The sequence below is a fragment of the Procambarus clarkii genome, chromosome 45 (assembly GCF_040958095.1).
Source record: "Procambarus clarkii isolate CNS0578487 chromosome 45, FALCON_Pclarkii_2.0, whole genome shotgun sequence".
NCBI classification, from domain to species: domain Eukaryota; kingdom Metazoa; phylum Arthropoda; class Malacostraca; order Decapoda; family Cambaridae; genus Procambarus; species Procambarus clarkii.
Window position 1 is genome coordinate 9274025 of NC_091194.1, and position 26684 is coordinate 9300708.

The 26684-nt window shown below is 39.9% G+C and overlaps 2 protein-coding genes across 3 annotated transcripts; one reads left to right on the forward strand and one right to left on the reverse strand.

Annotated features, from left to right (window-relative positions):
* Window positions 1–1933: 1933 nt before the first annotated feature.
* LOC123770046 (methyltransferase N6AMT1-like) lies at window positions 1934–6844 on the reverse strand. 2 transcript variants are annotated; one of them, XM_045761651.2, is made up of 3 exons: window positions 6673–6844; window positions 5632–5797; window positions 1934–3249 (listed from the first exon to the last, which is right to left on the reverse strand). In XM_045761651.2, the coding sequence occupies exons 1-3, from the start codon at window positions 6816–6818 to the stop codon at window positions 3133–3135; spliced, it is 429 nt and encodes a 142-aa protein (XP_045617607.1). In that variant the 5' UTR covers window positions 6819–6844; the 3' UTR covers window positions 1934–3132. The 2 variants fall into 2 exon arrangements, with proteins under 2 accessions (XP_045617607.1, XP_069157470.1); XM_069301369.1 differs by lacking the exons at window positions 5632–5797; window positions 6673–6844 and adding an exon at window positions 3397–3578.
* A 598-nt stretch (window positions 6845–7442) lies between these two features.
* On the forward strand, window positions 7443–19471 carry LOC123770044 (formin-J). The gene is made up of 4 exons (XM_045761649.2): window positions 7443–7627; window positions 9402–9597; window positions 14676–15653; window positions 18450–19471. The coding sequence occupies exons 1-4, from the start codon at window positions 7560–7562 to the stop codon at window positions 19008–19010; spliced, it is 1803 nt and encodes a 600-aa protein (XP_045617605.2). The 5' UTR covers window positions 7443–7559; the 3' UTR covers window positions 19011–19471.
* Window positions 19472–26684: the final 7213 nt, after the last annotated feature.

Here is a 26684-nt window from a genome sequence, read left to right on the forward strand (position 1 = left end):
TTAACTAAACGAGGTCTATTGGCCCATACTAAGCAGCTATTTATATCCACCCAAACTCAATTCATATTTATGTCTAACCTGCATTTGACATGAATAAAATGGATATAAACAGTTTTAAAATAACAATTTAAAATAAAAATAAACTAGAATATATATTTAGAAAAGACCTGGTTAAGTAATGATTTGAAAACAGGGTTGTTGATTTAAAGAACAAATTACTGGCTAACTTAATAGGCATAATATCGATGGATTGTTTTACGTGCACAGAACACTGCTTCATTTTCAACTCGCAATCGGGGATTTCGGGTTCGATTCCTAGGTGGGATAGAAATGACAGGGGACTGCTTTGTATGTGCCAATGTTCTACGCAATGTTCTAGTTTGACTTTATATAATTAAAACATTTATAATCCCTTTGATGTACTCTCTCATCCATTTACATACTATAATCATGCCACCTCTTGCTCTGTCATTCTAGAGAATGTAAATTAAGCTTTTTTTTAATCTCTCTCTCTATACAGAAGATTTTTAATTCCTTGGATTAACTGTATCATCCTTCTATGTACAGTAGGCTTCCAAGTGAATATACTGTATATCTATTCTATGCAATGGAAACAATTTCATAATCTTAATGAGGCCTAACAAGGATAAGATAAAGTTTAATATTAAATGTTGGTTTGGTCAACTGCAGGAGTTGATAATTCCATCTCAGTACCTTACTGACCAACCAGCAAGAGTAACAAGAAAAGCTTGAGAAAAAAAAGGGTATGTATGAAATACATATAGCAGGGCAGGCAACCCCATCCCCCCCCCCCAAATGGTTCTGAATGTAATGAAACGAAAGTTACTGGGCGAGCCCTGTTGGCTCCTCGAAGCTATCACACTGTTTAAGTGCCATACTACTAGGTGTCATCAGTCACGGAGTTCTATTGGCCAACCGGGGACCACGAGCCAGAACCTGACTTCCTCAGAGAGGCAAAGGGAGCGATGGCCTGTGAACACTACATTTAAGGTTCATCATCTTTGCGACCATCCAAGGGAAGGCACCCACAAAGATAGGCAAATCAAAGCAGACTACTGCATGGTTAAAATGAGATTGCAACCCCAAAATTGGCAGAAGAACTTCCCCACAATGAAAAACAATTTTTTGAAACTAGCCCCCCCCCACACACACACACACACACTAATTTACCCACACCTCCCCGCTCGGAGGTTGGAGCCAGCCAGGTCAGCTGGGGCCCCCCCTCTGGACAGTTTTATACTGATGTCTGCACTTGGTGGTATGTATGTGGAGTACATGTCATTTGCATAGGTTAATTTTCAACAGACATTTTTTCTAAATTAATTCCTGTGAAGATACCAAGTTTCAGTAACACTATCTTTAAATGGATTGTCGACACTTGCACGAGGAAATTTTTACGTGGAAGTACCTGGATACCTGGAGTGGGTTATGAGTTTTACTCCCCCAAACCTGGCCTGGAGCCAGGCTCAACTTGTGATAACTTGGATAACACTGTTGCCTGGAGTGGCCTGCAGACTCTCATATCCAATACAACCCGGCAATTCTTGCAGGAATATTAAACTTTTACTTGAAGTCCACTTCTGTTTTGGCAGTACTGTACTGTATTTCTTATGCTTCTTGGGAGGGTATTGAACCTTTAATGTTTATACAGTGTTCGTTGATTTTGCCTTTGGCACTTCTACTCCTCACTGGCTCTATATGGCATTTCCTACCATGTTCACTTCAACATGTCATTATTTTACTATGCAAATTTGGGACCTGGCTCTATTAGCATTTTTATATACTAAACTAGGAAAGATAAAATAATGCACGTTATTTTATGTAAGATAATATTGCCAAGAATGGAGAAAACAGTCAGTAGTGATTTACTGTCTGATGAACTATGAACAGTGTGGAATGAATTAAAGTCAACTTAAATCTGAAATTTTATTTAGATTTTACACTCTACTTGCAATGATTAACAGGTTTCTACTCATCTCCGACGAGAAAACCTTAATACAGATAGGTACTCTGGACCAGTCCTGCGAGATAAAACACAGGCACATGTAAATCCAAATTTGGCCATCACCTGCTCAATTTCAGCAGGATCATTTTCCTTTAGTACCACTAAGTAAAATACCCCTTCAGGTGATAACAGGGTATCTACACTTGGTAAAAGTCTATCTATAACCTCACGTCCACGCTCACCTCCTGCCCAGGTGTATTCCAAGTCTCCCTGACCAACCTCTTCTGATGGAGTGACAACATAGGGAGGATTGAATAGCAACACATCAACAGGCCATTTAGTGTTGTCTATTATGCCAGTCACTAAATCTGTACATACAGACTGAATACTCACACCATTTAATCTTCCAGTTTCTTTGGTAATATGACATGCACGGGGGTTGATATCTGTGCTCATATAACAGCACTGGGATCCTAAAGCAGTACCCAAAGCTGTTATCACAACACCTGATCCTGAACCAACTTCCAAACACAACAATGGTTTGTGTTTGTGGAGAAGATCTAAATCTTTTTCCAAGGCATCAATGAGCAAGAAACTATCTTCTGATGGCTCATATACATGTTCCAGATCTTCAGCAGTAATGTGGGAAAAAATTGGAGTCTTAATTGCATTATTTGAGTTCTCCATCCTTTACACAGTCGTAATGTTAAAGATGGGTAAAATTGAGGATAGTAAAATAACAGAAGCAGATTATAAAAAAATATAAATATTATGATTCGCAAATGACTAGATGCACAGCAGTATGCCTGAGTCAGGCATATTTACATTGACTTTATACAAGAACTTTATACTTTATACCTAATAGCAAAATAATAATGGAATGTTAGTCATGAATATTGGCACACTAGATTTACCACTTTATAAAACTTCCAGCTATATATCTTTGAACGAAAACCCTAAAGAGAGAGTGCTATATGAAGAAAATTTTATGAACTCTGTAAATCAGGTAGAGTACATGACAATCCAAGCTGCATATGTGCGCTAAACCAAATTTCACATGACAAATATTCAGAATGTCACTTGCAGCTCACCAATTTATAATATTTCGACATGTGACGCTCTTTGGAAATACGTACTGTAATCTTTGTAGAGGAACCAAGTATTAGTTAAGGAGCATGAAGAGAGGTTGATGGTGTATTTGATAATGGGGAAGTTGTTTCTAGTAGAGCTCTACGACGTGCATTTTCCTTATTTACCTGAGAGTGTAACTTGTTGAGACGGTCCTGCAATGAAAGAAAACATGTTTACTTACTTTTCCCTTTCTTTTTGTATGCTATATTTTTTGTCATTTGGAATATCTAAATCAACCCATCCTCCTAAAATAATATTGCTGTACAGTACTTACTTTATACATTTGACCAAATACTTACTGTAACTGTCTAAAGAAGGTACCAAGCAGGCCCCATGTAGCTTAATCATGGGCAAATTGATTAGAAATCAATGGATCCAAGAGAAGAAACAGAGAAAAACAGGTAGAAGTTGTAGAAAAACTTCCCAACACACCATGTAAGGGAATAAACACTGACCAGGGAAAGATCAACCTGCAAGATTGGATTTTGTTTTAACACTAAGTGAAATGGACATTGAGAACTGTTACGACCAGGGTGGTCTGTTGGTAGAGAAACACGGGGTTGAGAGTGTAAAGCAGAGTGCATAATTATCATCAGTTGAGCGACTTCTGGGTACTCACCTAGTTGTCCTTGTAGGGGTTGAGCTCTGGGGCCAGATTCACGAAAGCACTTACGAACGTTTACATCTTTCCTCAATCTTTGACGGCTTTGGTTACATTTATTAAACAGTTTACGAGCATGAAAACGTCCCATTTAACTGTTGTTATTGTTATAAACAGCCTCCTGGTGCTTCGGAGCTCAATTAGCTGTTTAATAATTGGAAACAAAGCCACCAAATATTGAGAAAAGATGTACAGGTTCATAAGTACTTGCGTAAGTGCTTTCGTGAATCTGGCCCCTGGCTCTCTGGTCCACTTCTCAATTGTCAATCAACTGGTATACAGATTCCTGAACCTACTGGGCTCTATCATATCCACATTTGAAACTGGACCACATCACTACCTAATGCATTCCATCTGCTAACTACTCTGACACTGATGCGAGATTCGACAGGTGATGTAAGAGGTGCGAATTCCCTACACACTGTAGGGAATGACAGTATGTCATACCGTAGGCCCGACATCATGGCACACAGAGGAACCGAGGCCAAGATCATTGACACCCAGGTTACCTACACTGACACTAACTACTGGTGTTACAGCGCTGCTGAGGGACACGATTATTTGTATGTGAACTACTGGCTATGTTTAAGACTTTGTACTTATTAATTAAATATTACATAGCCAGTAAGATTATTAATTTGTGTGGTATTTATGTTATAATTGGCAAAGTTGACCAGAAGGGTAGGATGTATGAAGTACTAGTTTTTTTGTGTAACACTGCCAGCAGGCAGGGAAAGTGTTCAATTGGAGTAGAGACAGGTTATGGGAAGGTGTAGCGCCTTGAGCTGCACTCTCAATGCCAGCAAGTCGGTAACCTTTTCTATTACTACATTACTCTCCTGGTAAGTCTGGTCCTTTATATGCATTTTAATGGATGCAGGCCCACTGACATTTATTTTTCCTGGGGAGGGAGGTGTTGCCTGGGATCAGACTGGTCAAATGAAATCCCTTATGGAATGAATCTTCCTGACCCATATACAGCAGTTCATTCATGTGATGATGCATTGTACTTACTATCACTATCCACTTACTTTGGTACAGTAACTTTATTTTGAGGGCTTGAGCTTCTCTAATTGCTACACTGTCAGCAAATTATTTCATTTTAGCCTCTAATCATTTTTCTGGTGCAAAGGATATTTCTAGCTCAGAAAAATAGGTTAGATGAGAAATGTAGAATAATAAGTTAGATGGGAAAGGTTGATTAAAGTTACTAAATTATACATTACAAATATTATTGGTTGATTAATGATACATTTCATAACAGTGCAACTCTCTAATTATCTAGACCAGCTGGTATGGATAGGAGTCTGTCAGGGGACACTAAAGAAAATATACATCACTATTTATGGCATGATAACTTAAGAAGGCTTAATTTATGTTAGATAAAAAATTTGTAAATTCTCCTCAGGCAACAAGGGATTTTCCTGGTTATTGGGGGCAGAATGGGGACCCCCCCATTAACTATACAGTGCAACTACCTGGTAAACGAGGACAAGAGATCTTTCTAGTTCTAAGTAATCTGAAAATCAAGATAATGCAGGTACAGTACCACAGTACAATATATAGTATCATGGATACTCAACCACTCCAACATACCAGCAGTCATCCACAGCAGCTTTACAAGGCCAGGTGTACAGGGCTCCTCATAAGTTATTATGCATAAATACATTCACCCCTCTTCGCAAGCTGCTTCCACTCAAGCCTTGTCCCTTACCATATTCCATTACTTGTTCACTCACTCACTCACCATGTCAGCCCCCTTCCTCCCCGAGCTGCACCAAAAGTTTGTCTACATCGTAAGGTATTTTTTGAGGTCAAAATTTGACATCTTATCTGAAATTTGAATTATCTTATAACATATTACTGAACTTGCCTGCGTATTCTGGAGGATATTGTTCACTACAACTACTCTTCTCTTTGCATTCTGCAGCTTCTTAATATAAGCGTCCAGTTGCAAGGGACAACGAGTCTGCTCCTGCACCCGGGACAACTCTGCTGCCAGTCCTTCTAGCTGCTGGTGCAGCTCACTCTGACTCACTCTGAAGACCATAAAATTTAATACAATGTACAAGATAAACTGTTCACCCTAAACATTTTGTGACTACTGAAACATTACTGGTTTGTCATTCAGTGTATAAAAAGTTTTATAAAATGCAGTAAAAGTTTTTTACTGGAGCTTCCTTTAAAAAGCACAAAATACAGCAGTTAGTTTTGAACTTAAAGAGACATCATAAACAAGAGAGGTACCCACAGATATGATTTTCTCAGAATAAGGACAGTGATATATCAACCCATTTTCATAATCCACTACAATTTTTGTGCTGTTGACCACAAAGAAACAAATTAAAAGAAGCATAACGTTAATGCTTCCTCTGGGCACTGGCCTCAATACTGTACATTGAATAGGTTACCTAGGGTTTTATCCTCTTGATTAGGTAAAGCCTTTTTAAATGTGATGCTTGTACAGTCATGAGCACAAGCTGAGTCACAAGAGAAAGTCTGGTCTAGAGGAGGAGGGGGAGGCTGTGGTGGTTCTAGAGGCAGGAGGAGGAGGAGGAGGCTGTGGTGGTTCTAGAGGCAGGAGGAGGAGGAGGCTGTGGTGGTTCTAGAGGCAGGAGGAGGAGGAGGCTGTGGTGGTTCTAGAGGCAGGAGGAGGAGGCTGTGGTGGTTCTAGAGGCAGGAGGAGGCTGTGGTGGTTCTAGAGGCAGGAGGAGGCTGTGGTGGTTCTAGAGGCAGGAGGAGGCTGTGGTGGTTCTAGAGGAGGGGGAGGCTGTGGTGGTTCTAGAGGCAGGAGGAGGAGGAGGCTGTGGTGGTTCTAGAGGCAGGAGGAGGAGAGGATGGTAAGTCTAGAGGCAGTAGTAGGTGGCTATGGTGGGTGGTGAGCCAGACGGGGAGTCCAGGGAGGGCCCCGTACCTGGTAGCACGGACACGGTCGTCGAGCTGGTCGAGGCAAGGCTTGAGGAGGCCGACGATGCCGTCAACGAGAGCGTCCCTGGTGGGGGAGACAAGGTCCTCCGTCCTGTCGTCGACGGAGGTGCACGAGCTCTCAGTGTCAGCCATCACTGTTTACCTCCTCAACCTCACTCCGATTACCTCACTTCTCTCACAGAAATTCAATTTCAAATGTTTATCCAGGTAAAGTACATACATACAAGAGGTTATTCAAAAATTGATAGATTTATAGATAGAGCTAGTACATACAATGCCTAAAGCCACTATTACGCAAAGCGTTTCGGGCACTTCTCTCACATAATTCCTATTTATTATATAATGCCCAGTTATACTGATCAATATTGCCTTATTGTTATTAACTTTATTCTTTTATAAAGTATTAATGAACTTCATATTGTGTCAAATAAATTTAAAAAAAAATGGAAAAGTATTTATGAATAAAGTGTGTGAATTTGAATTGGGATTAAATATTTATATACAGATCCACGCGACAAATATATTGCAATTAAAAGTGAAAGATAAATGATTCGTGTCACTTGTTAAATTGTTTAAGTGACCCCTTAGGATCACTCCGTATCTCAAACTTCGAACATTATTAACATCTATGCCTACTTCATAAATGTGCATATGTCATGCGTATATTAAAAAATAATATCCAAAATCAATATTAATTCATGAACTAAGTCATTGCGAAGGTTATAATAAAAAGTGCGCATGTCAGTACTTCTGGAGTCGAGTTTTGTGAAGCCGTCCGGCAGACATTTTGGGTCTCCCGTCTGACTCCATCTCTAAGGAATATTTAAACACATTCAGCAGGTGCAGTCTTCACTACTAACTACCTCTTGGATAATGCCAGCTTGTGCTGCATTCGGATGTAACCATCGACCAGAGAAAGATAGGAATAAAACATTTCACAAGTAAGATATGAGGGATAATCCTTGCTTTATTCTAACAATAACATTTGTAATGTTCTTCAGACATGCCAAACAGGTTACAAGTGACAGGATGAACAACCCAGCGGGTTTTCTTCCTATTGGGGAGTGTTGTACATGCTGCTATGGCGGTATGTCCACTCGCAGGATGAGTGGCGCTGCCCAATAAACTCGCCCCTCGGGGCAAAATCTAAAAAAATTTAAACAGGTTCCATTGTGCTTCTCTCTAAGAAGTTTAGTTTGATTTTTCTTATATTGTGATGATAAGTTTATAACAGGTGAGGAGTTGTCCGTTCCCTCGAGGTTCGGTCAGTTCGTCTACAGCAACTTTATTCACTTACACTTTGTACGTAAATTTTAATAACATTTTCATTTATATTTTTGTTTTATATACAACTTGATCACCCATTTGGGTCAGGTCAGGTTACACACCATCCGAAAATCCGTTTACAAACAGATTACCAAAGTGTTTAAAAACCTTCCCCAACCCAACCTGACCTGACCCAAGCCAGCCCTAACCTAACCAGCCCTAACCTAAGTTATATAGATGTGGTTTTTGACAACTGGGCAACAAGAGCTTGTCAAAATGCTGGTGTATGACTTGTCTATACTCCATGGAGAGTTGATGCCAGACTATTTTGTGGCCCTAAGCAACACCAGCTACTATCAAGAGAAAAAAATTGCCAACTTCGATTTTCAAAAACACAAGTTTTGTAAAAAAAAAAAAAAAAAAAAAAAAAACTTGACAAGTGAGTATTGTGCCCCTCAGAGGTGTTCACTCTAGGCAGCTGCTGGCTTGCTAGTTAGTGTAATGGTGGCACCGGCCCGGAACTACCTGCGCACCGCCTCGAGTACGAAGCTTTTTGCTTCACTTCTGAATCACGTCCTACTAATATAACATACAAAACTATCACAATGCATTAAAATCTTAGCTAGGTCTAATCTCACTCAATTTACAAAACTATACATACTATGTAAACTATATACTGTATATTATAATATATACAGTATATGTACAATACAGTGCATTATGGTACAGTATAGTACAGTGCAGTACAGTATGGTACAGTGTAGTGCAGTATGGTACAGTGCAATGCAGTACAGTGTAGTGCAGTACAGTATGGTACAGTACAGTGCAGTACAGATAGATGGTGGCCATGAGGTAAAAGGTATTTTATGTGACTTCAACTTTTATCTTGCTCGTGCGAGGCCCCATTTCGATTATGAAGTCCGGTTTTGGTCGCCATAATTACAGAATGGACTTTGATTTACTTGAATGTGAACAGAGATGATGATAAAGTTAATCCCAGGAATAAGAAACCTCTCATATATAAGTAGTCAAAAAACTTAATTTACATTCTTTAGAATGGTAAAGAATAAGAGATGTAGCAGTAATATTAATATGGTGCTTTAGAAATGCAGGTGATTTAAATATAATGCAAAAGTCAGAAATTTTATTTTTTACAGTTAATAAGGACAAACCGAAATGTTGTCACTTTCTTTTTGTATGTGTGGGTTGGGTAATTTGTTTTCCACCTCATTTTTGTCTCAAAGTCTTAGCAGTTATGACTTGCTTGTTAATTAAAGTATTAATTGGTATTAGTAATGCATGTTGTTACCTATCAGTCTTACCTCCACATTGTTGAAACACTAGAATTTTTTTTTTTATTTATATATACAAGAGTTCTTACATTTTTGTACTCGATTCATTCCTTGCTCTGAATAATCATTTCTGATTTTATTTTTCATTCTTATATAGATTTCCTTGGAAGAATGAGAAGCTGTTCAAAATATGGCTAGATAATATTAACCGAGAGTTCACTCCATCAAAATCCACAGTTATTTGTTCTGATCATTTTGAGGAATCAAAATTTGATCGTACTGGCCAAACTACACGACTGCGGGAGAATGCAGCTCCTACAATTTTTGCAACATTGACAAGCAATTTATCAAAGGTATTGTTGCATACAGTACTTTGTTTTTAAGTGTATTATGAGTTTATCATATTTCTATCCATTGTAGTTTCTTTAAATTGTTAAAGCCACTAAGTAAATGTTAATTTCAGAATACTTACTGTACTTATATTCAGTATATGATGTACAGTATTTGTAATGCATATTTGCTGTACTGTCTACATTCAATAATCTGAATTATAGGGGTCCACCTCTATTCAAGTTAGGTGAATTTTTACCTGGAAAATCCAAATATCAACAAATTTGAATTTATTCAGATTATCCAGACATCTCAGTACTGTACTCTGAATTTTTTATTCAAGTTGAGCAGTCGAAAACCGAGCTTAAGTTTTTTAGGATTCCCCAAAGGTTTGGTTTACCGGAATTTGAATTGCCGAGCTCTTACAGTACAGTATTGGGGAACTATATTTGTATTGTCAGCATGTTAACTGTGATATAGTGGATAACACACTTGCTTCTCATGTGAGACAACTTTGATTTGAATCCTTAGCAAGGGGAAAGAATTGGAGCACATGGAGATCAGAGATCAACCCACTACTGAAGTGAACCTCCTGGAAGTAAGTCACAAAACACTCAAAGCTGCTACCAGGTGGCAAGCCGAGCTCTGTAGTGCTCTAGTGAGGCATCTCTTAACTCTTAAGCCAAAGCATCCCAAAACACCATCATAGTATTCACCTATTTGTAATCACCTATTTGCACTAGAGGGGGGTTGAGCTCTGCTCTTTCAGCCTGCCTCTCAACCGTCAATCAATCAACTGTTACAAACTACTAATCCCCCCCCCCCCTCAGGAAGCAGCTGTCTTAACTCCCAGGTACCTATTTACTGCTAGGTAACAGGAGCATCAGGGTGAAAGAAATTTTGCCCATTTGTTTCCGGGTCCCTATATCTACACATCCAAAGCACTGTCCACTCAGCCACTAGGCATAAAGTGTAACAGGGAGCTACAGAAAGGACATTTCATTATACAACAGAGCTTCACATGTTTCAAATACTGAAACAAAAAATAAACAGAGGGCTTGTGTTGGACACCTTTGGTGACCGTGACGGAGTTGAACGTCACACAGTTTGTTCAGGTCCACTGTAAATGAATGTTAGATAAACAACCAAGAAGTTCTTCAAGCATATTGTCGAAATCGCCGTTGATAGCGTGCCGAGCGGTGTTGGACACCTTTGGTCTGCGTTGCTATGCCTACCCAGCACTTTCGGAACCTGGCATTCCTTATGTACAGGCCCAGTTAGCATGCCCTCACGCCGAGAGCAGACCAGCATGAGCCTCCACCCTGTACACAAACTCAAGACAGCTAGTTACCTGGCCCAGTAGTGATACATTATTATACAGTATTTTAATAATAAAAGAAGAAAAGGCCATATGTGTTTCGTGCTGCATTCCTTCCTATTGACAAACAAGCTACAGCCAACCCAACCATTTAATACTTGGCTATTTTGAATGACCAGATTCAAGAATGAGTGACACTGCCAATCAAATCAAATAAGATTAAGCCCAAGTGCAGTGAAAAGCTCTGTACCCCAGGGCACAGTTCTTGCACCACTGCTACAGTGGTACCTCGGAATGCGATTGTCCCTGTATGCGAGGTTTTCGGAAGGCGAGCAGTATTTACTCCAAAAATTTGTCTCAGAAGGCGAGGGTTACTTCGGGATGCGAGTTTGTTGATACGCGTACAGGCCGACCTAGCGCGTGGTGGTTCGGCGATCGTCGCCCCTCCGCCCCGCCGCCCCTCAGTTTACCATTGTCTCGCGCTCAGTGACTACCCTTACATCAATTCTTCTCGCGGATTTTCAGTGTTTTGTTGGATTTTTGGTGATTTGTCTATACAATTTGTTATTATATATCTCACCATGGGTCCCAAGAAAGCCAGTGGTAAGGATAAAGGCCAGAAAGCTCATGTGAGGATGACAATAGAGGAGAAACAAGAGATCATTCAGAAGCATGAGAACGGTACACGTGTTGTTGAACTTTGTAGGCAGTACAACAAAGCCACATCAACAATATGCACTATACTTAAGAAGAAAAATAAGATTATGGGTGCTAAAGTGGCAAAAGGAGTAAGAACATTAACGGCACAAAGACCACAAATACTTGAAGAAGTGGAAAAGTTGTTATTAATTTGGATACACGACAAGGAGTTGAGGGGTGATAGTGTTTCGGAGGCCATTATTTGTGAGAAAGCCAGGGTGTTGCACGAAGACCTTCTAAAGAATACCCCCTGCAACGACTGATGCAGATAAGAAAGAGTTTAAGGCAAGCAAGGGCTGGTTTGAAAAATTTAGAAAGAGAAGTGGTATCCATAGTGTTACAAGGCATGGGGTTATGTGATGTGATTATGGAAGGGGACTCCCCTTCCAAACAGTAACTCCTCTCCTCCTCCCCCCTCCTCACCATCTTCCATACGCCTACAGCACTCGACAGCAAGGTAAGTAATAACTGGAACACAGTTTTGTAGGTTTATTTAGATGAATTAGGTATAAAAATTTAGTTTGATGTGGGGTTTTTGGGGTAGTCAGGAACGGATTAATTCATTTCCCTTTATTTCTTATGGGGAAATTAACTTCGGAATGCGAGTTTTCGGAAGGCAAGGCGTCTCCAGGAACGGATTAATCTCGTATTCTGAGGTATGCCTGTATTTCTCATTCTTATCTCGGATATAGACAAAAATGCTAGTCACAACTTCGTGTCGTCTTTTGCAGATGATACCAAAATCAACATGAAAATTTCCTCTGTAGAAGACACTAAAAAATTGCAGGCAGATATTAATAAGGTCTTCAATTGAGCAACTGAAAATAACATGATGTTTATTGGTGACTAGTTTCAGGTACAGTACTTAGGTATGGTGGAAACGAGGAAGTTAAACAAAACACAGGGTACAGGATACAATCAGAAATAATCATAGAAGGAAAGCATCATGCAAAAGATCTGGGAATTATGATGTCTGATGACCTGATATTTAGTGAACATAACTGAGCAAATATAGTGCCGTCCAGGAAAATGATAGGATGGATTATGAGAATGTTCAAATCCAGAGACCCCACAGCAATGCTAATACTATTTAAATCACTGGTGCTGTCCCATCTTGAGTTGCTCTGTATTCACTTCCCCTTTCAGAGCTTGAGAGATCTCTGAATTAGAGGGAATACAGAGAATATATATACAGCATACATAGAAATGATAAAACATCTAAATTACTGTATTGGGACTGTCTCAAAGCTCTCAAAATGTACTCTTTGGAAAGAAGATGAGAGAGGTATTATATATAATACATATTGTACGTGGAAGATACTTGAAGGCCAGGTCCCAAATTTGCACAGTAGAATAACATACTAGAATGAAAGATACAGAAGGAAATGCAGAATAGAACCAGTGAAGAGTAGAGGTGCCATAGGCACTATCAGGCTTGTCCATTGCTCCAGGTATGCCAATATCCATGCAGTGAAGACGAGGGTGAGACACCTCATGAACATAGCAGCCTGCCAGAATGCTCCGAAGACAGTGTATTCCTGGAAGTCCTGAGCTCTGGGGTGTACACATTGAGCTGGTGGCTCCATTTCACCACACAGCAAATGATCCGAGTTAACCTTGGTTTGGTGCAAGGCAGTAAGGTACTGTACAAGGACTGAAAAAGAGTGGTCCATCATGAGCGGCACAAGTCGCCCTTAAATATATATGAATTTCTGCAGTTGGGCACAATGAGTGTGATGCACACAAGGCTAAACCAACAGTGCCTCGATAACAAGAAGACCGCCAAGAAACGATGCCTCATTCTTATTAAGGAGGAGGCTACCTTAGCTTTAAAAAACAATCCACTAGCACAAATTTCCAAGAATCAAGCTTCTGGTGAATACCATGAAGCTCACCAACCAGGCTACTCACAGCATATATAAAAAAGAAAGGAGGCACGTTGAACATGTAGTCCTGAGGTGGGGATGCACAGAACATAGCTGAACACATGAACTGCAAAACTTTAGTTTGAGACCATGATTGTTTCAACATTGCATGAGCAGGTAAATGGTGGAAGAAAGCTGAGAAAGCTTTGTGAAAGGTGCTGAGGATGGTTAAAGCTGAAATCCCAGCAAGAGGTACTTGGTCATATCCAAGCGACAAGAGGTCATCGGTATTTAGCATTGATCGATGCCACACAGAGCCATGCCAGAAATTGAATCATCGCAGCCTCGAATAATTATGAGATGTGACGAAGGGCCAGAGATTTGTGGAATGCACACCAAGCAATTTCATACTGTTGCTTGTAATGTCTAAATTTAAAAACCAGGATGTCTGCCACCTGACTCTCATAAAGGTAACAGTACAAAGACTTCAGAAGCTCTATCACTGTTCTAATTAATGATCTATGCTATTGACACCAGGTAATTTGACCTTGAAACAAAGCCAGAACAGATTAAAGTACTGAGAGAGTCTCCAGAAAACCAGCATACATGCTCATTTAATGTGCAGCAATAATCGTGCTTGGACGAGAAGCCAAATGGAAAGTTGATGACGTGTCTGTAAAGTTGATATGTGGTTTAAACAGAAGGCACCCATCAGGGTAAGCGCCAGACTCGAGAATGAAGGAGGTGCCTAACAAGAGCCTCTCTTCATGGCCTGTCACCAAGTGGTGGTGGGGATGTTATTTACTTTCAGTTTTATTTGGTATTACCTAATTATGAAACATCCTGTGGAAATTTTGAGTGTTATGAGAATCTCTTCTGGATGGTTCACTTTGCTAGTAGGTTGATCTCTGATTCCCACATGCTCCTCTAAGTGTTGGCAAATAGGTGTGAAATGGCACTTGCTTCCAGTGAGTACAGATGATCATTAAATCCTGGCACATCATATGTGTGCTTTAAATGTCAGTGCTGTACGCTAGAAGAGTTATTAAGGGGACCTACCCAGAAAAATATATTTATATATTCTGCTAAAAGCTTCAAGTACAGTACTATCAATCACAAACTTTATATTTTGTTTTGTTATATATATATATATATATATATATATATATATATATATATTATATACATACAGTATTTACATTTATTTTATATATTTCAGGTCTCCAAACCTCGTAGGGCTCGCAGAAAAAGGCTGTGTCTTGACAAATTGCCAACAAATGAGTCCACCCCACAAACAGAGCTCTCTTTACGTTGCAAGGATCTAAAAAATAGGTTATCTCCTCACAAGCTACCAGCAAGCTCAACAATTACACAATCAGAACACACTTTACCTCATGCTAAAAGTTGTGTTGTTCAAAAAAAGAAAACTCCTCAAATGTTACCGGAAAGCACATCAACCCCAGAACCAGAGCATTCTTTACCCTGTGCGAAACGTCGCAAGATTCCACAAAAGAGACAGTCTGCTCATACATTGCCAGCAAACGTGAAAAGCCAACAAACAGAGGAGCCCTCATTACCCAACACTAAACATTACAAAGTACACAAAAAGGATTCATCTCCTCACACATTGCCAGCAAGCATGACAACTCAACAATTGGGGCCTTTAATACCCTGCAGCAAATGTTGCAAAGCTCGTAAAAGGGGGCTGTCTCCCCAAACATTGCCAGTAAGCATGACAGCTCCAAAAACAAAGCCTTCATTACCCAGCACAACTATAAGTGCAACAAGCATGACAGTTCCAAAAGAAGAGCCTTCATTACCCTGCACAACACCATATATATCAAGTACAAGTATGACAGTTCCACAAGCAGCGCCTTCATTATCCTGCACAACACCAAACACATCAAAGGTAGCAAATATGACAGCTACAAAAATAGAGGCTTCATTAACCTGCACAACACCACCTATATTGAGTGTAGCAAGCCCAATAAGTCCACAAGAAGAGCCCTCCTTACCTTACACAGCACCATGTACATCAAGTAGGGAAAGCACTCCCAGTACTCTTATGGGCTCTCATTCATATGGCACAGTGGATCATTTTGTGGAGCCAGAATTGGAGCATAATGGTCCCAATACTCGTCTTTGGGCAAATGTGGCTCCTAACATTTCCCCAACTTCTCCAAGCCATTCAGCCAAGGTATTATTCACAAATTTAATTTGGTTTAGAATATTATGGGCTTGTTTTTATACCTTTATCAGTTCTTTCAGTTAAACCCATTTGAGTAAATATTGTTTTTTAATCAAATTAAAAGCTCTCTTCATGAATGGTTTTACATTTATAATTGGGTAAGTTTACATAAAATTACAGTACGTTAATTGTGTAAGGGAGAGTCTCTGCTAAACTAGCTGTTTTATTCTATCCTGTAGACCTGCTAATATCATTACTGCATTCACATCACTCATTCTTAAGTTGCATTTCCTAACAATTAAATTTATATTTCTGGAAAAGTTGGAGTGCCCAGTGATAAGTGAGTGCCTGACAAAAAATAAAGTTGATCGAGTTTGCTGGATTGGTGATTCCTTTCAGACAAAATTATACAACTTGTTTGTGAATGCTTTCTTCAAGTGTAGGTGTGAACATTAGGCCAGGTAGGAGATTGCAATGAGTGCAAGGCTGGACTCTCAAGATATGTCTTGAACATTTCCTCAATACACAATTCAGCTTACCAAGTTCAGTATGCTGTTGGTCCTATTGTTCACATCCATACAAGCTTAGATATCGTTAATTTATGTTCGAGGAGATAGCAAGATGACCAAGTTCACTCATGGTGACATTTATTCTGACCTGCAGGCTTCTAATAGTATCAGGAAAATTGACTAGAGGGCCCTCTGAGGATGGAATATGCCCCAGTTGCTTTTCAGAGTACTTTACTGGTACTTTGCTTAATTCTAGATATTTTACCTAGAATTTCTCTACCTAGTAATTCTAGGATCTTGATAAAAATAAGTTCTATGAGTTAAAAGCAAATATAGTACATTTGACAGGATTAAATATTGGGTTGTATTCCCCACTATATCTTTCACACATTTCTATCACATTTTCTAGCATGTTTGGTAGTGTGAGTAGAACTAGATCAGCAGCATAACAGAAGAATTGGTTTTAGTACTGCCAATTCAACAGCCAGCCCTACTGGCTCTTAACTCTTTCAGTGATGGATCAAGATAGCAAACAGTGTAGGACTAAAAATCGCACCTTGTTCGCACCTCATTTTTTACTGAAAATTTTTCAGAGAAGGCATTACTGATAAGAAATATATAAATATCTGGCAATGGGCTCAGGCTCGGATAAATAAGAGGCATAGGGAAGACCTCAGCGACCAGCAGGAGCGGACGTGTCCGCTCTGCCACTCCACGAGACATCGAGACCTCTGCACCCCCACATGGTACTTGTGCATCCACTCGACCATAATTGAGATCCACTCGACCAGGATTAAGATTCGGTTCTGAGGTGAAACCTCATTCACCCAACCCAAGATACTGTTGAAAATAGTTGACATCACCAACGCAGAGCCCGTGGACATCCATGCTGAAGACGTTGGTGCAGAACTCCTCTGCACAAGTGAGGAAGCTCTAGAACAACTGTTTGCTCCAGAACACCAGGTCGCCTTACGAGACTCTGACTTGATCATCTTACCAACCCGTTGCTACCTGACTGATAGAACAGTTTTTGTCAGCCGCACCAGCGTATTCATCGCCACACAGTATCTGTTGTATAATGCATTTTGAAGACGTTACATGTATTTCACCCAAAAAAGTTAAAAAAAAAATTCTTGAAAGTTTAGCAGCAGCCTTCGATTTCACAATATTATCTTTCTCTTTCTTAAGCCTCTTCATGGCTTGATGATATTGAGCCCTTGTGTAGCATCTGATCTGGGAGTAGCCCACGATTTCTGAGACACCCTGCATCTTTCCATAGGTTATACCAAAAGAGAGACATATTTTGCAATTCCTTAATGTGATCATTCCAACCAGGCATGCTTCTTTGTCAATTTGTTGGATACTAGGATCTATCTTGAGGTTATCTTGAGATGATTTCGGGGCTTTAGTGTCCCCGCGGCCCAGTCCTCGACCAGGCCTCCACCCCCAGGAAGCAGCCCGTGACAGCTGACTAACACCCAGGTACCTATTTACTGCTAGGTAACAGGGGCATTCAGGGTGAAAGAAACTTTGCCCATTTGTTTCTGCCTCGTGCGGGAATCGAACCCGCGCCACAGAATTACGAGTCCTGCGCGCTATCCACCAGGCTACGAGGCCCCTACAATAGGATAGGAGAAGATAGAAAACAATTTAGAAGGATACTATCTTTCCCCACCCTAACTAGCACTGACATGACAAACAAAAAAAATTGAAACTACGTATTTTGATGCAAATTCAACTCATCCTTCCATTTTGGTAGACCTTTCTCATGGTTCACTATAATATATTTGTACTTTCAACCACAATGTTACTATAAGTACTTTCATTTTAGGAGGATGGGCTGTGCAAATTACACTGAAGATTAATGCTGGCAATTGCATCAATTGGAATTGAAGTATTATCTAGTTTTCCATTAAGAAGGCACTTAAACTTATCCAGGTCAGCAACAGTGATGCTCATATATCAACCTGTACTCTTAAATTATTTATCATATTTTAACATCAAAATCCCCAACAGACAAAATGTGGGGTACTATAAATCATTGCAGTTCTCAGACAACCATGTTTTCTATGCATGGGTCAGTAGGTTAGGTTTGTGCATTTTAGTACACTGTTTTTTGTCTGTTCTAGCAACTCAAGAGGACGGGCTGCATGTATTACACTTTCTGATGTCCAATATTAAAATGTATTTATTTATTGGACATCATTATGAATTTATTTATTCATCGTGTACAGTACTATTAATCGCAATTTTTTTATTATTTTGATATGCATTCATTTTCTTTTGTGTATTTTAGGACATAAGATGGTGCAAGAAGCGCTACAAGGCTCCCAAAGAGAGGTCAGTTGACGATTTGCCAGAGAGTACGACTCCCCAAGAAGAGCCATCTGTTCCCAGTGCCAAATCATGTACATTAAGCACTGAATCTTCCATCAGTACTATTATGGATACTCACTCCTATGCCATAATGGACAGTCCACGGAGGTTAAAACAAAAACTAAATGCCACCTTAGATGAACTCCAGAAAGTAAAAAAGAAGCTAAAATCATCAGAACAGAGTAAACGACGTTTGTCTATGAGGGTCAATTCTTTGAAGGAAGTAATTGCATCGTTGCGGAGTAAAAAATCAACATCCAAAAAAGGATCACGTAAGTTACGTGATACTATTATTCTTCACTTCCCACCACTGGGCTTAGAACCCAAACCTCATAATAATAATAATAATAATAATAATAATAATAATAATAATAATAATAATAATAATAATAATAATTACAATTATAATTATAATAAAACTGTAAATGAAGGTCCTTTAGATGGGTTGCCCGAGTCTTCAGTGATCCTAATAGAGTGCTAGAAAATTGTATTTAAATTAGTTTTGTTTCATTATTCAAATAATACCAAAGTGAACAGAAAGGAGTTGTTGCATACATTGTAAAGTTTGTTGGAAGCATAATAACCAAATATTGTGTTGCTGCTCATCATTTGGCAGCGAAGGACAGAAAACTGCCTCAGTGTACTGGCATTATCCCAGCTCAATGGAGACTTTACAAAACACAATGTGGCTATTTGATTTTTTAATCCATTTCCTGGATTAAAATATTTGACTTGTCACCCAAGTGTAGCCAACAGAAAAGCAGCCTGTAGAAAATGTTTGTAACTAACACAAAGCTAGTCCTATTTTTCTACTGGTGTCTTCATTAATATATGACTCATGACTTTGTTTATATGACTTTGTTTCTATACAACTTTACATATTTGTAGATATCGTTTGTCTCATAATTTATCACATTAAATCATTTGCAGCTTTAAAAGTTACCAATTTGTGTCCCCTACAACCTTGAGCAATTCACGTGACAGCAGTAAGTGTGTAACGGGGGCCAGGGGTAATGGCTCTCCTTCGTCCACAAGCCCGCCCTTAGTTAACTATACGTACTTAAAAGCTCAAGAGCTCTACTATAGCCGCCAGTCCACTCCTCGTGATCTTAGACATTTGATCGCCTCAGATACTACACACACATGAGAAACTGTACTGGGTCAGTACAGTATGTACTGGGTACAGTATGTACTGGGTCAGTACAGTATGTATAGTAGTTTGACTAATTTACAATCATAATTAAATTCATAATTACACTTGGTGAGGTTTATACAGCTTAAAGTACTGTATTGACTTAACATTCTTGGAAGTGTAAGCCAAGCAAACATAAATGGTTGACAAGTGGGTTTAACCTAACTGTTGTCTGTATTACGTACTATCCACATGACAAAAGAAAGAAAAAGTTATTTAAGATAAAGATATCATTAGTCATCTAATTATAAGGCCTTAACACATTTTTATCAGAATTTATTTAGTTTTACACTGAATATTAAATAGCTTTTATCCTTATTGAGTTTATGGTGTTTGTATGTGGAAGTCATGTTTGAAAGATTAAAGGTGGCGATTGTTATTGAATGAGCATCATGTGATATTAATGATAATTATTTTTTTTTTTTTTTTGGGGTGGGGGGGTGGGAGTAGCTTGTTAGGCTTATCAAGATTCCCTCAAGTCAGTGACTAATCTTTCCCAAGCTGCAACCCCCAGCAGTTGCCTAATTCCCAGGTACGTCTTTATTGTTAGATGAATAGACAACAGGCATAAGTAAATGTGTCTAAATGATAATGTGACTGGATTGACCACTGCACCACAGAACAGGGAGAGGGAGAATGGAGACATGTAGGAGACTAGAACATTTCAGGAGCAATGGGGAGACCTTTGACAAGCTGCCAGCTTCCTGTACCCATCGAAGCTATTTGAGAAATACAGTAGTTACCTCGGGTAAATAAGGAGCATGTAAGTACAGGAAACAATAAGAGAAAAAGACCTGGGGGTAAGATCATGAGAAAATACTAAGTTAGTACAACTATATAGCAAAGACCTGGGAGTGGGTATAATCCCAACACACAACAGCAGCATTTCAAAATCTAAACAAGGAAGCTTTTAAACTCCAATAACTTGCCTATGTGTGACCATGACTGGAGTATGCAGCACCGTCATGGAATCTGCACCTCGTAAAGTACACATTTTTTACCAAAGGTTTGTAACTAGTACCAGAATTGAGAGGGCTCCGCTTTGAGGAGAGAAGAAACAGCGGGGACATGTAACATTGCAAGCACCGTACTGGGGGAAATATACGCTGTGTAGTCAATCCCCTACCATCATCCAAACCAACTAACCAACAGTCCAACTAGTCACTGAAATAATTTCAGCCAATTTCCACACAAATTAAACTGTTTCAAGTAGCTTCCAATTACTGTGCAACATTTTGATGGAAAAACCATGGTAACCATTCCAATGAGCCAACCAGTAAATGAACAAATCCACAAGGGCCGTGATGAGGATTCGAACCTACGTCCGAGAGCATCCCAGACGCTGCAGGATCCAAGTAAATTCAGTAGAATTTCTGGTTGCAATTCTTTTTACCATGCCGTAGCTCAGTCGATTAAAGCAGCGTCTGGGATGCTCTCGGATGTAGGTTCGAATCCTCATCACGGCCCTTGTGGATTTGTTCATTTGATACATCATGCTATTGGGATTTCTGTGTGTAACCAACCAGTACCTTTCATTTCTAAGTAGCAGAAGCAATTGTAACCAACAGTTCAACATTTAAACAAATCACTTCAACTGACCACCATTCAAACCATCCTCCACTCAAACCAACAACATCCACTCCAATCCCTTCTCCAACCAACCCCTCCCAACTCTAAACAACAACCTACACTCCAATCCTCTCTCCAACCAACTCCCACTCCAACCAATCACAATTCCAACCAGTTGCAATTCTAAGCTGCAGCGGCCAATATCAAGGCACTTGCAATCACTTCCTTGTTAAAGAGTTAACTCATGCTATGACTCAGCCATTCAGGGCCCAGCAGTGCCACCTCTGTGGCTCTTCCTCCACTGCTACATGACCCCCTCCCTCCACAGTATGATGCTACTCCCTCCACTGCATGGTGGTACTCCTTCCATAGCATGATGCTACACCCTCCACTACTTGATGGACCTCCCTCCACTGCATGGGGTACTCCCTCCACTGCGTGGTGGTACTCCTTTCCCTGCATGGTGGTACTGTAGCACCTACCATTGTAACCCCCTAACTGATACCATTGTAACCCCTAATTGATACCATTGTAACCCCCTAACTGATACCATTGTAACTCCCTACCTGATACCACTGTAACACTGTAGGATTACACACTGGTGCTCTTCAATATACAGTATTTACTTAAACAGTCTCAACATTATTTACAGTTGAGTGTAACCTGGTACTACTAATCTCAGTTAGAAGTACCAATGCGTAATCGTACTTAATGCTCAATGTTTAATCTCAATTCACAGGAGAAAACACCGGCTGCCATCACCCCCATTACATTCGTTACTACATTATTAGTGATAATTACTAATTAGGGGATCGCCAGTGGTTCCTGGGGGGAAACCACTAAAGTAAAGTTGCTATGCTTGGTAAATTGTAAGGGGGCTTACAATTTTATTGAGTTTAATTATTCATGAAAGATTTCTTCTTTTAATGTAATCACTTGCTGACAGTATGTTTAACAATTTAATACCGGAGAATTTAGGAGGTTCGCACGAGGTTCAACGGCCTTGATGATCTACACAGATGACAATGGAGGGAAAACTAGTGACACATAAAGATGGAAATTTAACAATATTTTATTTAATCAACATTATGAAATTCACTACAAATTCCTAAGTCACATACACTGGCAAATTCCTAAGTCCCTATCCTACACTGGCAAAATGGCAAGTAATTTAGATATGGGAAATACATCAGAGATTTAATTGATTGTTGCCCCATAGTTTATTGTGCACCCCATACTCATACTGTGAGCGGTAGCGCAAAAAGCATTACATAAGACACAAAAGGGCTTTATCAGACCTCATCTTAGATTATTACATAAACAATGTCATATATCCTTCATGTCTTATAGTTACAATGTCAGCTAGTTACAGAGAATGTTCTATTTCAAGAGCTATATATTTGCAGTAAGTCGTTATACATTAATGGTAGGTCTTATCGCTAATACATAATTAATTGAGTAATGGAGATATTATAGTCACAGGGGGAGCTGCTGTTTATTATTAGTCTTCACAATACACTACATGTTTCTTAATCTCATATGTCGTTTATCTACTAGAAGCGAAATATGGATTCAGTGCAAGGATTTCAGGTATTTTATCCTTGGTAATAAGATAGGTTGCCATATCATACAACTTTAGCTTAGATTTATCTCTAAATGGCTCAATTTTACTACAATCCAAGATATAGTGTTCGAGTGTGTCCCCCTGTCTTTATCCACACACTTTACACTTTACTTCATCTAGATCTCTATACAAGCCGACCTGCCAGAGATATTTGTAGCCAAGTCTTATTCGAGCTGTGACAACGTCTGTTAGTCTGCTGACTTTGTTACTTGTCCCATACACATGTTTTACATCACACATTTCAGATTCAGATTCAGATTCAGATGTTTATTCAGGTAAGGTATATACATACAAGTGATGTTACATTAATGGATTGATTGATTGATTGATTGATTGATTGATTAATGGATTAATGGATTTCATCAGAGATGTCTCGCATTACCTTTGACCACCGGTTTTCAGCTGGAGACCCTGTCTCCCACCTGGCTCTGATGTCCCCAAGCCCTTATCCCATTGTTCTTTCCGGGATACTCTGAATCCTATCGATTGATTGATAAAGATTAAGCCATCCAAGAGGTGGCACGGGCATGAATAGCCCGTAAGCGAATCCTATCATCCTACACTGGGTATATGTACCCAAACTACCCCAGCTAGTATCAGGTGGGATGGGGGGGGGGGGTTTGTTGCCACCTACCACTTGAAGGCTTCACCTACGTGCAGCTTGAAAACATCACACCACATTTTACAAGGAATTTTTAAATTAAACGCTGTTTGATAAGTGGTATTTTTTACTGATCTCGTAACTAATGGAGGGCGACATACCACTCTAAAGTTTTTAAGGGAGAAGATCAAATACCTTTTACTTGAGGTAAAACAGCATCCCAGGGGAATTTCCCTACTACAAATTGTTTGACATGCCTCTTAACTAATGGGCGACGAGGTCAACTTCTGACCCTTACATATATCAAGGAGGGGAGGGAGAAGCTAGAAAGGGCGAGAAAGAGAATGAGAGAAATTTCCTTGGAGTTGGGCATGCCTGGTCAATGGAATGTTTCGATTAAGATATTTCCAACCAAAATAAATTCGTCAATATTTCAAGGATTCTAAAGGTTGTCAAAGGTAACTTGGGTCTGACCTCTCCCAAAAGGTAGATTTCCTTGGGTGTTGCAGTACTCCCTCCACTGCATGGTGGTACTACCTCTACTGCACGACGTTACACCCTCCAAAGCCAAGCCTGGATTAAACCATTGACAATTTATTCCTTTGTGAGTTAGCTGTGTGAAGGTTGGAGCCCCGAGGACGAGGCCTGGCTATACAGTTCATAATGGACAGTCAACCCCTTTCATCCAGTCAGGTTTTGGTGGTTAAATGTAGTAGAAGGTTAGGATGCAGCAGCATACGGGTGGGGGGGGGGGTGTAGTGGCGGGTAATGCAGTGGGGTGGTGGGTGAGGGCATAGCAGTGGGCATGGTGGGTGTAGTGGTGGGTAAGGAGCTGTAGCAGTGGACAAGGGGGTGTAGTGGTGGGCAAGGAGATGCAGTGGTGGGCAATAGGGTGTAGCAGTGAGCAAGGTGGTGTAGCAGTGAGCAAGGAGGTGTAGTGGTGGGCAAAGGGGTGCAGTGGTGGGCAAGGAGGGTGCAGTGGTGGGCAAAGGGGGTGCAGTGGTGGACAAGGGGGTGTAGCAGTGGACAAGGGGAGCATAGCGCTGGGCATAAAAAGCGGCCGCTCAGGCACTTAGGACCACTGTTGAGCTTGAGTGGGTTACTGCCGGTGAAAAGGTATTCCTGTCTTCATTTAAAAACGGGTTTGGTGGGAGAGTGGAACCGTGAGAACCCGTGTCTAGTGTGCTGGCTTACCTAGACGTCTACATGGGGCGAGATCTAGCTCTAGTGCCCCGCCTCAGAGCACTTAGTTACGGTACGGTTATACCAGTACTCTAGCTGTTACCTATATCGCCATTCTGACTCACCGCTTTCCTTTTAATAATTGCTTGCTCTTGAAGCCGCGAATGGTGGCTACTTTCACCACTCCTGCCTCAGGCTCATTGCACATGTTTGCTACTGATACCAGTAGCATCGTAAGAAAGTTAAAAAGTCATGGGATTTAAACCTACCTATCTTTACCCAACGTATTTTAACCTAACCACAGTCTAACAGCCTAACCTAACGATATATATTCGGGTTTAACAATCAGAAAACGAGCTTTGTGGAGCCATCTTGACCATTCCGCGCTCGCTACTCTCTCTCTCTCTCTCTCTCTCTCTCTCTCTGGCTTATTCCTACTACCATCTGCTACTCTTATTTTCCATAATCTGAACTGTCTCTGTCCACTTTATTCCCCCAATATCTTATATGTTGTGATCATGACACCTCTGGTCCTTCCTTTATATTGCCATCGAGTTCTCTCAAACATGCCATTAGCTAAGCTCTTGTACAATGATGCAAGCATTTTCAGTAGTGGTAGACAACCAGTGTTGATAGATAACCAGTGCTGAAAGACTATCGCTGATAGACAACCATTACTGATAAACGGCCAGTGATGGAAGACAAGAAATGGTGGTAGACAGCCAGTGATGGAAGACAACCAGTGGTGGAAGGCAGCTAGTGGCAGTACACAACCGGTGGTGATAAACAACCAATGGTGGTAGACAAGTCAGGCTTCACAAAGCAGTTAGCTGTTCTTTCACTAACCACTTAGAATATCTCCACTGCCATTTTCCTCGCTATGTGCTAACACAAATAAATATGTTCAAATGATACCGACAACCGATTCAAAATAATTAATTCGAAACAAATTTTTAAACGAATATTGATTAATAAAAAAAACGAAAATTTAGTGGCCAAAAACCCACTGGCTGGTACCTCAACCAGGCCAATTTCGCCGTGGTCAATAAAAAAGCTATAATTTTTCTTGTAAACCAGAAAGGCGGTTATTTCGCTGGATTTAATTCATTATATATTCATGACATGCATATATTTTCATATATATAACTACAGTTTTATAATAAGAGAGTGCTTGATGCCGTTACCTGGAAGCAGCGTATTAGGACTCGGAGGGGAAGGCGCCGTAGATCTTCAGAATAACTGTCTTGGCTTGTAAGTAAAGGCGCTTTTTATAACCAAATAATCAACTTTGTACTTTATAAGAAAACAGATTTCTGCCGACTGACCCACTGAATATTACAGTTACTCTATATTTGAACTTTTTGTTACCAATCTACTCGTGTATATAGCCTAGCTCTGAGAAATTACATGTATCTGTAAATCTTTTAAATTATAGAACCATAAGAATTAAGGAAAGTGCAGAAGGATTGTTCCATACAAGGCAGCTCCTATTTATATCCACCCAAACTCATTCATATATCCTAAGTCTATTATGTTACCCGGTAATTTGTACCCATAGATCAACAACCATGTTTCCAAACCAGTATTTACCCAGGTCTTTCCCGAATCTAAACTTATGCAATTTATATACATTGTTCCGTATTTTATTTTGTATTGATGTATTTAAAGTCTTACTTTGCTATGACCTTTCATCCATTTATATACTTCAGTCATGTATGTCTTCATAAGGAAGGCTTCTGATTAACCTTGCTGTCTTTCTGTGTGCAAGTTTGAGCTGAAGTACATTCATTCTAGAGTACTGAGACTAAAAACTGAACTACGTATTCTAAACGGCACCTAACGAGGGCAAGTAGAATAGACTTGGGAATTTATAATTGTGAAATAAAGTATACAGAGACCATCAAAAAATATTGTGTAATCTTGCAACCTTGGTTAGATAAATATGTCCACCAATAATGTGGAGAAATAAAGTTCAAGTATAGTAAAA

Excerpts from the sequence above, each read along its gene's own strand:
- LOC123770046 (XM_069301369.1), bottom strand. The coding sequence starts at position 2,653 with ATGGAGAACTCAAATAATGCAATTAAGACTCCAATTTTTTCCCACATT.
- LOC123770044 (XM_045761649.2), top strand. The coding sequence starts at position 7,560 with ATGCCAGCTTGTGCTGCATTCGGATGTAACCATCGACCAGAGAAAGAT. Across the intron at positions 7,628-9,401 it reads AGGAATAAAACATTTCACAA|ATTTCCTTGGAAGAATGAGA; the intron begins GTAAGATATGAG and ends ATTCTTATATAG. Across the intron at positions 15,654-18,449 it reads CTCCAAGCCATTCAGCCAAG|GACATAAGATGGTGCAAGAA; the intron begins GTATTATTCACA and ends TGTGTATTTTAG.